The sequence below is a fragment of the Primulina tabacum genome, chromosome 9, assembly GCF_025594145.1.
Source record: "Primulina tabacum isolate GXHZ01 chromosome 9, ASM2559414v2, whole genome shotgun sequence".
Taxonomy (NCBI): domain Eukaryota; kingdom Viridiplantae; phylum Streptophyta; class Magnoliopsida; order Lamiales; family Gesneriaceae; genus Primulina; species Primulina tabacum.
Genome location: NC_134558.1, coordinates 25,269,812 through 25,285,390, shown reverse-complemented (window position 1 = coordinate 25,285,390; position 15,579 = coordinate 25,269,812). Strand labels below are relative to the sequence as shown.

At 35.0% G+C, this 15,579-nt stretch overlaps 1 protein-coding gene across 1 annotated transcript; it reads right to left on the bottom strand.

Moving 5' to 3' along the window:
- Window positions 1-9,737: 9,737 nt before the first annotated feature.
- LOC142504323 (uncharacterized) lies at window positions 9,738-11,441 on the bottom strand. The gene is made up of 4 exons (XM_075617204.1): window positions 11,143-11,441; window positions 10,816-10,994; window positions 9,947-10,044; window positions 9,738-9,752 (listed from the first exon to the last, which is right to left on the bottom strand). The coding sequence occupies exons 1-4, from the start codon at window positions 11,439-11,441 to the stop codon at window positions 9,738-9,740; spliced, it is 591 nt and encodes a 196-aa protein (XP_075473319.1).
- Window positions 11,442-15,579: the final 4,138 nt, after the last annotated feature.

The window sequence follows — 15,579 nt, the reverse complement described above, 5'->3', positions numbered from 1 at the left end:
AAATCCATGTTTAAAAATCTTTAAATTAAATATAATAATACAAAATAAAATAAAAAAGAGTCACTTTTGTTGCATACTTGTGATCTATTTCAAATTTTGAAATCAAATTTTGACTCATAGCACAATTTCACAATTTCAAATTTAAAAAGTGATGTAATAATTTTAAATTTTATTATTTTATTAGGGTTAAATTTTTTTAATTTTAAAATATATAATGTGACATCGTAAAAAGTCACATACTACTGCAAAATTATTTGTATTTAAATATTAAATCAAAATAAATTATAATTACACGATGTCACGCTTCAAATTAATAAAAAATATCATGCAGTTCTCTTGCATTTACGGTTAAGTTGCCTACGTATCTTCTTAAGGTATGGAGGAATGAAATCTCACGTAGTTCCCCTACTTTTTAACATTTCCTACTTTTAGAAGTGGCGTGACTCAATCATTTTCATTACTTGTTCCTGTAGTAGTAGTTCTTTCGGTATCGAAATCTTGTTGTTAATCCTTGATCCTTTTTCTTGTACTCTTTTTGCAGCTCATGTCCGTCCAACCACCTAGCAATGCTTGAGCTTCTAAGGAATTTGGATTTAATTTTGACCATCTTACACCTAAAATATTACCATGTGCGGTAAATTCTTGCTTCACAACAACAATTTACATCGGACATGCTAAGATCTCATTTATTATGATTGATAAAATCGGAAAACTTTGCGTCTTTTATAACCACCAGTTCAAAACATTTAGTTCTTGTTCACAATCTGTTTAACTAAAATCAAAAGAAGTCGTACAATAATTCTCAAGTTCATGTTTGGAACTTGACAATCTTTCGGAGCGTTTAATTTGTTCTTTTGACACAAGTTATACTTTTGTGAGTTTAAACTGCTAAAGAACCAGTTTTAGTTTTTTGTGATTTTGATTCATTTTCTTTTACATCATATTTTATATTATATTCTTTATAAATTTCATACAAATTATTTATAACTCGACTTACTATCAACGAAAGATCGAGTAAACAATAATCTTTAATAGGAATTGTCACATCATAGTACATTGTGAACATTCCAATTAAAACATCTACTTCGCATCTAGGATATAAAACGAAAACGACAAAGCCAAAACTTCAAGATTTACTTTTTAAGTTGCATACATATCCTCTTTTAGTGTAGAGGAATCAAAGTCTACATACTTCTCTAACCTTTTAATCTTTCTTACTTTTGGAAGTGGCGGGACTCAATCACTTCCTATAACGTCCAAAAAATCAATCCACGTAAACCACATGCATGCAATGGAGACCGGGGACGACCAAGATAAAATAATTTTTTTCATTTAATATTTTAAAGGCGTATTAATATGATTAAATTTTTCTAAAAATATTAGAGTCCAAATTATTTTACGAGACGAGATCGGTTTTATCCGAGAAGCCGGTTTTGGTCAAGCGAATGGCTTTTAAAGGCTCAAAAAATATTATTTTTGAAAACAAATTTTGTAAACTTTTATTTTTTAATTAAATAAGTATTATTGAGCCTAATTTACCTAAGATTAGAAGGCTCAATTAATCCTAAACTAGAAAGCTCAAAACCCTAGCCCATTAACAAATGAATTTTCGAAAAAATAAATAGAATATTAGGGTTCTTTGAACTCCATCCAGCCGTACACTTGCACACACAACACCCACAAATTTTCGAAACTAGGAGAGGAAAAATTCAAGGATTCTCGTCGTCCGTTCGTCCCCTTTCGTAGCCCAAGCCAATGATCGTATATTTGAGCGTTTTAAACGCAAAGACACACTTCTAAACTCTTTTGATGCACCATTCAAAACATGTTATGCATGTCTTATGTATTTTGACATGAAAAATATCTGAGTTCAAATCGTTTATATTTTGGATGATTATCTCCAAGGTTTTGATGATTTTACGATTCGTTTGTTAACGTTATGAATTCTAAGGGACATACTGCCAATATATGATGATTAAGCGATGGAAAAAAGTTCATTTAGGGATGATATGAAGGCTGGACATGAAAAAAACGGGAGCCATGCATGGTTAGGGTTAAAGACTAGGGTTTCGTGGAGTTTTTGTTTTAAGGGCTTGGCTAAGGGGGGGCAGCCACATCAAGGCTTGGGCAGGGACCTGTTCTGGTTGCGACTCGAGGCTAGGAAGAGTCTGGGGGGGCTTGACTTGTGGCTGGGTGAGAGGAGGCCATGCGCAAACCCTAGGAGTACCTTGGGCTCGCGTGCGGCTTGTTTATGGAAGTGGTGCGTGGCTCGGGTAGAACTGGCTAGGCTGGTCCAGTAGGGTCTAGGGAGGATGGCTAGGGGTCGGGACGGGGCCTAATGCAGCCATGGTCCATGGTGGCTTGAGAAGGTTGGGGCCGCGACTTTGGAAAAATGAGGATAGGTGCGCGCGGATTGGCAGAAGCTTGGGCTGGTTTAGTGCTGGTCTAGGCTAGGTCGATTAGAGTCCAGGAGGGTTTGGGAATTGTTTGGTCCAAGGTGGCTCGATTCGCGTGAGGTAAGGGCTTGTCTTAGGGTTTAGGGTTCGGTTTTGAGGCTAGGAGAAGAAGCAGTTCGAATCATGGTCTACAGGGGTTGGTTCATGGTTCACGGGGGTGTTTTAGGTATAAAAAGTCTACGTTTAATGTTTGGGAAGAAAATATTGAGTTTTGAATTAATTCAGGATTAAAATGTTTCATGGTTTAGTAATTAAGGAAATAAATCGAAAGACTCGGGTTTACGTCTAAGAAAAATATAAGAAATTAATTTTAAACTTATATGATGGTTTGGGATATGCTCGAGTCGATAAAAAAAAGAAAACGTCAAAAATCGAGAATTTTAGGGCCCAAGGGCAAAATGATCATTTTACATTCGGAGTAGTACGAAAGGCTTAGCAGTGTCCCGAAGAATCGTAATATATGATAAATGATATTTTAAAACTTTTGTGATGAAAATATAGAATTTTACGATTTATGATATATCTGTGCAGTTTTTACTGTTAAAATGCTATTTTTCGAATGTGGAAATGACACGATATTTTTTTATTAAAAAGAAAAGAAAAAATATTTTGAAGGATGTGAATTGACTGTGACAAAAAAAGATATGATATATGATTATTGGGAATATCATGAGGCAGAAGTCCCCAGAGGGAGCCCGTTTACGGAAGAAGGCCCTAGAGGGAGGCAAATGATCGTATTTCCATTTTCGTCGATGCCCCTCGTCCCCATGTGCAATGATGAGCTAAGACTGATCAGTCGATGACTGACGATTTCGGTTATGAATAAATCTAGCAAGCGGACTAGGTCAAGTAATAGTAATTGGATTATGAGTCTAAGTATCGTACCTACAAAGATCAATGTTTAAATATTTGAATATGTAATGCCCGAATTTGAAAAAAAAATGTAAAAAAAATTTACTGTTCACAGTTACTATTTAAGCGCTGTGGCGCTAGAATAGTGACGCCTATGCGCTAATAGTTCGGGATTTTTGGCGCTGAGGCGCTAGAAAGTGGCGTTGCGGCGCTAACAGATGCATAAATTTATTTTTTAAGCTCACTTTGACTTCCACCATTCATCCTCCAATTATTTCTCCTCCTCCTCCATCGAAACTTTGCTCTCCTCTCCATTTTCAAATTTATTCTTCAATTTAAGGGAGATTTGCTCAAGGAAATTTTGAAATAAGGATAGATTTGTGATCATCTCTTCAAGATCTTCAAGATGATGTAAGTATTTCCCATTTTTATTCAAGTTTGGAAATGGGGTGAAGTTTAGAATTGATATTTGAGTTGATATTTGAGATATTAAGATGTGAAGATGTTGTATTTGATTTGGTTTGAATTTAAAATGGATATGAGCATGATTTCTTGTTTCTGTGCAAGATCAGTTTTTATGCCTACTGTATTTCGGGTATATGGGACGATTCTAGTTGGATTTTGATGTTATGGTCTTCATCAAACTTGTAGAGAATCAAGTTAGCTTCGATTTGGTTCAAGAATCACTCAGTTCCATGAAGCAATGAAAGAGATATGCTATATTTACTAAACCTGGTCTAGAATTCCGAGTTTGTGTACATACCTTCTGTTTATTCAAATTCTGGTATTAATCGGTTGAGATTCTGGATTTGGTGTTCAAATGAAAGTTATAGAACATTGTCTTGTCTTCGAAATGATATAAAATTGGCTTGATTCCATTGAGTATTGAGGGAGTTATGCTCCAAATACTAAACGATGCCAGATTTGTACTGATGCAGAATTTCGAAATTTATGTTGTATGTTTCAGATTATGAACGACTGAGTTGACTTTATTTTTCAACAATTTGTGAAGAAGAATTTTTGGGAATTGAGTTTTCTTGCATATCCAATTTACAAATCTTGATTTGAAGCTGAACCGAATTAATTATGAATTTTGTACGAAAATTGCTCTGTGTTGATAAGTAATCCGAGTTCTTGATTTATGTATTGAAGATTCGGTTGAAGTATTGACTTGGGTTGGCTCAAGATTATTTACTTTAAGTTGGTTGATAGAGAATCGAGTAGACAGCGAGGGTTCAAGACTTCTCAACCATATATTTTGTTCTCTTGTTTGTAATATTCGAAAGGTATGTTACGGTCGGTAACATACGAGATAAAAGTATCATTTTTATTTTAAATTGAAAATTCTATGGCTCGATAAATTACTTGTGATTTGATGATGATTGTTGCCTTGAGATGAGTTTATTGTGATATTGAGATGACGATATTGATTTACATCATTACATTGCATATTGAGACACTTGTCGATTCAGATTTGATATGGCGGAGGTCGCCTTGATTTATTGATTTGTTGGACGAATGGGGCTATAGTAGAGTTGGCATAGTGTATGCGGAGATCACTGTTATGGCCTGAACACTCTCTATAGGCGCACCATAGTCCTGGGATTGTAGAACACAGCACCCCACCCCGAGCGGATGAGTCGGTGGATGTTCCTGGGGGATTCTCTTCCCTTGGGTACCTTATGACCAGATGATTCACTTGATCTTGAGATTTATTGATAGCCCACAGCTTCTGATCATATATTACATTATATTGCATCTTTATGAGTTTATATGAACTATGTGAAATTTTAATTCTCATATGTTATTGATTGTATCATACTGGGTTTATACTCACCGGCACGTCTGCTACCTCTTGTTTTCATGTGCTTGACGGTAGGTGAGGCGAGGCTTGGGATGTCAGAGTCCAGTTCTAGGCGAGGAGATACGAGTTAGAGTGAGATTCTCGGGTATTATGAGCTATTTGATGATGTTTGGATTACTTTGGCTCACTAGTTTATTTTGGGCATGCCGAAAATTATTTTTCAAACATTTGATACATTTAAATTATTTTGACGATATTTACGTGGATTTGTGAATCACAAATTATGTATTTTACTCAATCATTTGGTTTGTTACAATTATAATTATTAGTATTAGATATCGGACCCAGGGCCCCACAGAATATGAATTATTTTTCTTAATCTAGACTAATCAAATTCAAGTGAGATGAGATAAAGTAATCGATATTAAATAAAACAATTTAAATAAATTAACTAAAGAAAAAAATTCCAAATTATTAAATTGGATGAAAATTCAAATTATTTAGAAACAACTAAGGCGCACAATGATATCGAGACAAATTATAATCTACGTGTCAAATTCATATTCAATAAATTAATTATTTAATTCACGACGGAATTCCCAAAATTATTTATTAAATGATTTCTCGAATTAATAAACCTAATTAAATCTAACAGTCCAATTATTTCTAACTGAATTTAATTAGATTCAACCGCATTAGATCGCTGTGAAATTCTAGTTTTTCAACCTAAAGTCGCACACTGAAACCGAATACTATTTCTAGTCGGTTTAACCATGTGTTGATTGATGTATGAAGCAAATATTAATATATCACCTTCTGGTTCTAGATTAACAAAAAAATATTCTATTTAATTGGCCAGATTAAGTGAACGCGTGATAAATGACATCAATCAATGAATAAAATAAATAATATAATTGAATCAAACTAAAAACATCAAAAATAATTTGTCTCGGCCCTATCGTGGCCCTAGTCTATAAAAATCTACTTCATAAGTTCAAAACAAAAGTTCAAATTCATATTTAAATTCAATGAAGAAAATATAATAAGAGGGAATGAAAAGAATTCTCAGTGATTTGGCGTGTGTTGAGGAATTTCTTCAGCTTTTGCCTTCTGTCTTCCTCCTTTCTGCACTTCCTCACTGTTGCTGCTTCACTGCAGCCTTCTGTTTTGCGCTTCCTTCCTCTTTTCCCCTTCTTTGTTGTTCACTTCGTTCTTCTTTTCTGCACTTCCGTCTCCTCTTCTTTTTCTTCTGCTCTCCTTCCTCTGTACAAACTTGTGCCTCTCCATCACGCCTCTTTTTATCCTCCTAAATGAGCCTCATCCTTCAAATATTTTTAAGCTCATGTCAAGTAAAAGTGTAGATAAGATCTTTATCAAAAGATATAGATTTTTCCAAAATTTCAATATCATCAACAAATAAAATATAAGAATATTTTATTTCATTTCTTTTGATATTTTGTTCCTTTGAAGTCTAGTAAATTTATCTTATCTCTCAATTTAAATAGTTTTCACTTTTATTCAAATCTACAATTATTAATTCAAATAACCACATAATTAGGGATAAAAATTCAAGATAAGGGCAAATATTATAAAATCAAATCCCTAAAATCTTTATAAGATTTGGCCTTATCAATCCCCCCACACTTAGCCTTTGTTCGTCCCCGAACAAATCAGAGAATAAAAATATAACTGAGGAATATTCAATGATTTACCACAATAAATGACACAATCAACACTTTTTAGCCTACCAAATTCCAAAAGATCGCACTTCGAAAATCATAAAATTTACTTACGTTGAAAAAACTTTAAAACTCAAGAATTCACTAGAAAATATCAAGATAATGAGACGTGTGGAAGTCAAAACTCATATTCCTCAAAGGTGTTCGAGTTCAAGGAGTGCTCATTTTTCTGTTTTTTTTTAAATATATAAAGAAACTCTCCATAAACTTATCTTTCATATATTTTTCCACTAAATGTTGGAGAAATATGAGTAGGTTAATACTTTTCTAGCTTATAACGTTGGGTCACGACTCACGGCTACAATAAAGGTAGGGAGATTCAAAATGAGAGAAAATAAACAATTTAATCATACAACGCACTCATTCATCTCTTATCTTCTCCCCTTATTGATATTCATCATCCTCCATCATACTTTTTCATCTTCATTCTCCTTTCGTTCATTTTCCCCCATCTTTTTTTCTCTCTTCTTTCAGCTTTTTTTTTTCAATCCTCAACAATATTCCCTTTTATTTTTTTTTCGATCAACATATCATACAACATTCATTTCTCATTTTTTTTTCATTATATATATTCTTTTTTTTTTCCATCAATCCCCTTTATCCGAGAAAAAAATATTTATAATTTGCGCCGCTCTTGCCAAGGTTGTATGTCACTTTCTTCATGATTTTTTTTTTCAAACTCCTCCAATTTTTCTTATCAATTATCAAAACATAGGAGTTATTGAAAATTTTAAAGCGCTAAAGGAGTTTATTTATCTCAAAATTAAGGTAGATGAATATTGTATAAGCTATAATTGGGTAATTGATGTGGGATTTTGAAGGAATACGAATGTGGGCTAATTGTATGTCTTTGACACACTTCATTCAATTTTTATAGGCTCAAAATGGGATACTAGGGATATAATGATGCATAGGGTAGGCTCGAAAGGATCAAATGGTTCAAGGATCGCCTAAATCATCCCCAAGTCATTTCCTCTGTATTTTTGCCTCGAAAAATAATCAGACAAGTTAGATTGTTTCTTTTCTCTTTTCGATTTTTTTTCCATGAGCCCACCTCTTGCCAATTCACAATTAATTCATATAAGTATGACTTAAAGTGCATAGATGACGTCGCAAAACATAATACAAAACTAGTTTGTGCGCAAATCCTTCAGTTACAACTACAGCTCATCTCAATCAATTTTAGGCGTGATTCAATCTCTTGAGTGATCAAAAATATAGAAAGTCAATTAGTGTGTCATGTAATCACAAGTGCGATTTCTCAAAGAATAACAAGAATTATTTTCAAGAAAAATTTTCATGCTCGAAGATTACACAATAAAGCTCATGCTTACGTTGAAAAAACTTTAAAACTCAAGAATTCACTAGAAAATATCAAGATAATGAGACGTGTGGAAGTCAAAACTCATATTCCTCAAAGGTGTTCGAGTTCAAGGAGTGCTCATTTTTCTGTTTTTTTTTAAATATATAAAGAAACTCTCCATAAACTTATCTTTCATATATTTTTCCACTAAATGTTGGAGAAATATGAGTAGGTTAATACTTTTCTAGCTTATAACGTTGGGTCACGACTCACGGCTACAATAAAGGTAGGGAGATTCAAAATGAGAGAAAATAAACAATTTAATCATACAACGCACTCATTCATCTCTTATCTTCTCCCCTTATTGATATTCATCATCCTCCATCATACTTTTTCATCTTCATTCTCCTTTCGTTCATTTTCCCCCATCTTTTTTTCTCTCTTCTTTCAGCTTTTTTTTTTCAATCCTCAACAATATTCCCTTTTATTTTTTTTTCGATCAACATATCATACAACATTCATTTCTCATTTTTTTTTCATTATATATATTCTTTTTTTTTTCCATCAATCCCCTTTATCCGAGAAAAAAATATTTATAATTTGCGCCGCTCTTGCCAAGGTTGTATGTCACTTTCTTCATGATTTTTTTTTTCAAACTCCTCCAATTTTTCTTATCAATTATCAAAACATAGGAGTTATTGAAAATTTTAAAGCGCTAAAGGAGTTTATTTATCTCAAAATTAAGGTAGATGAATATTGTATAAGCTATAATTGGGTAATTGATGTGGGATTTTGAAGGAATACGAATGTGGGCTAATTGTATGTCTTTGACACACTTCATTCAATTTTTATAGGCTCAAAATGGGATACTAGGGATATAATGATGCATAGGGTAGGCTCGAAAGGATCAAATGGTTCAAGGATCGCCTAAATCATCCCCAAGTCATTTCCTCTGTATTTTTGCCTCGAAAAATAATCAGACAAGTTAGATTGTTTCTTTTCTCTTTTCGATTTTTTTTCCATGAGCCCACCTCTTGCCAATTCACAATTAATTCATATAAGTATGACTTAAAGTGCATAGATGACGTCGCAAAACATAATACAAAACTAGTTTGTGCGCAAATCCTTCAGTTACAACTACAGCTCATCTCAATCAATTTTAGGCGTGATTCAATCTCTTGAGTGATCAAAAATATAGAAAGTCAATTAGTGTGTCATGTAATCACAAGTGCGATTTCTCAAAGAATAACAAGAATTATTTTCAAGAAAAATTTTCATGCTCGAAGATTACACAATAAAGCTCATGCTAAGTGTTGTTTAGTAATCCCCACCCCCCCCCCCCCCCCCCCCCCCCCCCACTTTAGATTTACATGTCCTTAGTGTCATGCCATTCGAAAAGAATATAAAACTTTGATGTAGAATAGCAAGAGAGAACTTCCCTGGCAGTGTTTCTTTGAGATTCATGAAGTGCTCTATCGGGCTGGTAGAATTCCTCATTGCTTGTAATATTTTATTTCAACGGCTTAAGCTTTCCAAAATCAAAACATCTTGCTTCCGTCCAATATTCCCTACACACACCAAAATCACTGAGGATTAACCTAAAAAAATGAAAAAAATTAATAAAATGAAACTAAATAAAATAAATCACTGGGTTGCCTCCCAGAAAGTGCTATTTTATTGTCTATAGCTAGACAATTCCCTTTAGAAATTAGTTCGGTTCATGCAAAAGAGTACTCGGCTCCTCTTGCTCCACAATTCTTTCGTGAAAAATTTTCAGTCGATGTCCATTCACCTTAAAGGGATTTCCAGAATCTCCGCGGATTTCTACAACACCAAATGGAAAAACTTCAGTAACAGTAAAAGGCCCAGACCATTTGGAACGAAGTTTACCTAGAATGAGTTTCAAACGAGAATTATAAAGAAGCACTTTTTGTACAGACTCAAATTCCCTATTCACAATCCTTGCATCATGCCACTTCTTTGTCTTTTACTTGTAGATTTTTGCATTCTCATATGAATCAAGACGAAATTCCTCCAGCTCATTGAGTTGTAGTAGACGCTGATTACCTGTAGCTTGCACATCAAAGTTCAAAAATTTAGTAGCTCATAATGCCTTATGCTCTAGTTCAACAGGAAGGTCACAAGATTTTCCATAGACCAAGCGAAAAGTGGAAGTTCCTATAGGGATTTTGAATGCTGTTCTATATGCTCACAATGCATCATCCAATTTATTAGCCCATTCTTTCCTCGAAGATCCAACAGTCTTCTCAAGAATTTTCTTAATCTCCATATTTGATACTTCCACTTGACCACTAGTTTTAGGATGATAAGGTGTTTCCACCTTGTGCATGACCCCGTATTTAGCCAAAAGAGATTCAAAATGATGATTACAAAAGTGCGTTCCTCCATCGCTGATAATGGCTCTAGGTGTGCCAAATCTTGCAAAAATATTTTTCTTTAAAAATTTTATCACAACCTTAGAGTCATTGGTTCTACAAGCACTTGCTTCCACCCACTTGGATACGTAATCCACAACCACCAAAATTTATTTATTTCCTAAGGAATCTGGAAAAGGCCTCATGAAATCAATTCCCCACACATCAAACAATTCACAAACTAAAATATTATTCAATGGCATTTTGAGTCTCCTTGAAATATTACCAACACGTTGGCATTCATTGCAATTCAAAACATAATTATATGCATACTTGAACAGTGTAGGCCAGTAGAATCCAGCTTGAAGGATTTTTGTGGTCATTTTACTTGCCCCAAAATGTCCTCCAGTTTGACCACTGTGACAATGAGCAAGTATATAACTTACCTCTTCCGCTGGAATACACCTACGAATAATGTCATTTGCACAGATTCTAAACAAAAGAGGATCTTCCCAAAGATAATATTTTAAATCCGAAAAACTTCTTTTTCTGCTGATATGTAAGGTGAGAAGGAATAAATTTTCATGACAAATAATTCACAAAATCAGCATACCATGGTAAATTAGATATGACATAAAGTTTCTCGTCAGGAAATTCATCTCTAATTACAAACTTATCTTCCTCAGGCTTCTCCAATCTCGATAGATGATCAGCAACTTGGTTTTGAGTCCCCTTGCGATCCACGATCTCTATGTCAAATTCTTGCAGTAGAAGGATCCATCTTATCAATCTTGGCTTGTAATCCTTCTTGTTTAAGAGATACTTCAAAGCTGAATGATCCGTGTGGACTATCACTTTACTCCCTACAAGGTATGACCGAAACTTGTCCAAATCAAACACAACAGCCAACATGTAAGGTCCAGGAAATTTAATTCACGTTACCTGAATGCATGCAATCTAGGATTTTATTTAAATCATGTGTTTATTTATTTTTATGCATTTAGTGCATAATTATTGCATGGTTATGAATTATTTTACATTATTTCTTCATTCACGCCACTATTATGCTGAATTTTATTGTTTTGTACGAAAATTTCATGATCTAACTTGTGTTTGCATTGCTATACAAGTTTGACATGAATATTGCATCCTTTCTTGACTTGCTCACGTTTTTATGGATTGTTTCAAGGGGCTGCCGATTTTCTTGGTTGCTAAGGAGCATATTGGCTGTAAAATAAGGAGACATGGTGCTGGAGTTGATAGTGTGCAGGTATTATGGAAGGCCGAGAGACAGTGAACATAGGCGGCTAGGGTTTTGAGAGGTCTTGGTGCAAAGTAGGGTAGACTTGGCTGAAAGAGGGCTGAAACAGACCAAGGTGCAATCCAAGAGGGTCCAGCCAAGGTCCAGGGGAGGTCTCAACACAGCTGGTCTCGAGTTGAAGAGGGGTTCCTAGGTTAGGAACCAATGTGCTTCAAGCTAGAGAGGTTTGGTCGTGTGCTTTCTTGATGGTTCGAGAGGTGCGATTGCATGGGGGCTGAAGGCTAGGCATAGGTCGGTCTAGTAGGGTCTTAAGATGTGCTTGGAGAGGCTGGTGTGAGGTTGGTCACGTTGGCGTGTGGGCAAGGATAGAAATTTCGAGATTTTCGTGCTTTAGGGTTTCTAGTACGTATGTGCAGAAATAATTCCAGCATCTTGTAGGGGCTGTTCGAAAGTTTAGAAGATGGGTCTAGATGGTTTTAAGGCTGTAAATGTGTTTATATTGTGTGTTAAAAAGTCGGAAGAAATTTGGTTAAGTTTTGGTTCGAATCGGGTTAGAACCGGGACCCCGATCCAAGTTTTAAAACGAATCGACTAAGTTCTGAAATGGGCTCGATTTTTTGTATAAGAAACACTTACAAATATGTTTTGGGATGTTTTATGGAGTTTGGTAAACTTTGGGTCGAAATTTAGAGGTCCAAGGTTAAAATTGTCACTTTGCGTTTCCAGGGGCAAAATGGTCATTTTACACCCGGGGTGAGTTTTTGGTCCTGGCAGCACCCTGAGCCCAAATTTAACATGATTTTAAATGTTTATGCATCATGATTATGATTTTTATAAAATTATGAAAATTACGTTGCGTGCTTGATTTTAAGAAAATTTACTATATGCATGATTTTTTTAATTGATGAAAATGATGATGCTTTGAAGGATGTGAATTGGTTGTGACTAACAATGTATACGTAAATAATAATGATGAGGCCTAGGCACAGTGGATGGGTAATATTGTCGCTGATGTCCGACAGCCGCCGGGTACCACAGTTTATGTAGATGGATCCATCGATTAATGATGAAACGATAAAGCTGTTACGAAAGTCACAACTAATGAACTGAATTCAATTAAAGTAAATGTATAAGTATATGATGATACGATGAGCTGTTTTTACATGTTATGATTTCTTATGACACGTTTACATTTACGCTTATTAAGTTCATGAAAGGTATGTTGATTACAGTATATTTTTCACTGATGTGTGATATGTATATGTACTTGTTATTCCGGTACAGTTGTGTTGAGTCTTTAGACTCACTAGGTGCGAATGATACAGGTGAGCATGTCGATGAGGGGACTGGACGTGCCAAATTCTGAGTAGGCAGGACTGGATGTGTGCACACGACCCGAGGACCACATTTCTTCCGCAGATTATGATTTTATGAGATTATTGAGGACATGAATATTGTTGGAAATTGAATTTCGGATGTTTGAAAAACTGAGCATATAACTGATTTAAAAGAATGATAGAAACTGATCTAATATATGCAACTATAGGAAGGCAACTGAACCAGCAACTGAACTAAACTATGCAGGCAACTGACTGATCTATTAGAACTGATCAATTACTACAAACAATTGTGAGTTTATCGTCTACAATCAATCAGCTGATCCCTTGGCTGTACACGTCATCAGTTAAGACATTCAACCGACAAAAGATGACTGCAACAAGTAGTGGGATCGCAGCATCTCAGAAAAGCTACATTGTACGACTTTCAGAAGAATGTTGACGTGCCAAGCAACTGATAGAAAGGTTCAAATTGTATTTAATATTACCGTTGGAGGGAAGCCTATAAATAGCAGAGAAGAACAACTAAATAATGGCTTGAAACTCTTGAACTTTTGAATCCTTGAACAACTATCGATTTACAAGTCAGTTACTCTGCTAAAATCCTTACAGACACCTAAGTTCTTTTGTGTACTATAAACAAGTTTGTTACTAAGAGTTTTAGTTTGGCATTGTTAAGTCTAAAACTGAAGTGAGTCTGTACAACTAATTGTATCAATCAAAGTCTTCTAGTGTATATCCCATCCTTGAGATAGAAGTGGTGATATAGGAGTATTTAAATCTCCAAACATCCATAAAATCTTGTGTCCTCGTATTTCTATTTATATTCTATCTATCAGTCAGTTTGTTTTCTCACGTTATTTTTTAATTGATTAATATTGACTTACAAGGTTCCCGAGTATCAGTTTATCACTAAACTGGCTCATCAGTCGAAAATGTTTTTAAAAGCCCCCTTTTTAAACACTTTTCCACCTTTAACCTATCCTTTGAAGTGGTATCAGAGCAGCTGAATCTTGTTCTTGAATACTTGTATATACAAAATGATCAATATGTCTTCATTCAACAAAATCCCAATGTTCTCCAGAGAAGGTTTTGATGATTGGAAAATCAGAATGTAGGCTCATCTAGTTGCACAAGACGATGACATGTGGTACGTTATCGTAGACAGACCCATGAAGATATTGAAGGCAAACACAGCTGTTGCCATAAACTGACGGGGCACCACATCGTATTGAAAAACCTTGAGCTGAGTGAACAACTGAAGAAAAGAGAAAATCCAACTTGGACAACATGGCTAAATACATCCTATACAAAACGTTGGATAAAGTCACTTTCAACAAGATAAAAATGTGCAAAACTGCCAAGAAAATTTGGGAGAAGCTGATTCAGCTCTGTGAAGGTAATGAGCAAACCAAAGAGAACAAGCTATCTGTTGCTGTTCAAAAGTTTGACAATATCAAGATGAAGAGTGGAGAATCCATGCATGAGTATGACGAAAGAATCAGCAGCATAGTAAACGAACTGAAAGCATTCGGAAAAGTGTATTCAAATAAAGAGGTGGCACTGAAAGTGGTCAGAGGTCTTACCAAGGAATAAGACTTTAAGACAATGGCAATGCGAGAATCGAAGGACCTGAACAAGGTCGAACTTCATGATTTATTTGCTGACTTAAAAGCCTACGAGTTTGAGTTGCGAACCAGAAAAGGAGAACCTTCTACATCAGCTGCTACAACTGCCTTAAATGCTGTCAAACTGGAACGAACTGGACCAGTTGACAAATCTGCTGATCAGTTAAGTAATGATGCTATGTCATTATTCGTCAAAAATTTTGGAAGATTTATGAGAAGAAATCAAGGAAATTGCCAAAGACAATATCAGAAAAATCACTCCAAAGAAGAAACTAATGCTTGCAACAACTGTGGAAAAACTGATCATTTCATTGCTGACTGTCCCAAACCTAAGAATGACAGTCGAGGCACAACTTGAAAAAGAAATAAATCCTATGAGCACAAGAGAAGATCGAAAGATGACAAGAAATATTACAGAAAGAAGCATGAGGTGCTTCTAGCTGAGGAAAGCAAGTCAAAATAGGCAGAATCTGATAGTGATGATTCAGAATCTGAAAGCTTGAGCTGCTCCAGTGACGATGATGAAGAATTCAAGTGTCTAATGGCTGGATGACACAGAACTGGAGTCAACCAGTCAACATGTATTTGATTTTAGCTCAGCTGATTTCACACGAGATGAACTCATTTCACACTTCACGACATGGTGAATGAGTATGACAAGCTTGCCTTATATTTTGAGAAGGCCAGAGCAAAGCAAACTGATCCCAAAGACAATATGTTGGAACTTTTCAAGTTCGCAATCTTGATTTTGATGTTAACAAAACTTGTTATTGTGTTTCTAACATATTTACTCAAGTGTGAAGTTGCAAACACAAGAAGCAAGC

Coding starts and splice junctions, on each gene's coding strand:
- LOC142504323 (XM_075617204.1), bottom strand. CDS start 11,441: ATGTTGGCTGTTGTGTTTGATTTGGACAAGTTTCGGTCATACCTTGTA. Junction 10,995..11,142: donor GTCATATCTAATTTACCATG/GTATGCTGATTT, acceptor CATTATTCGTAG/GTGTATTCCAGCGGAAGAGG. Junction 10,045..10,815: donor CAATGAATGCCAACGTGTTG/GTAATATTTCAA, acceptor AACTCATTCTAG/GTAAACTTCGTTCCAAATGG.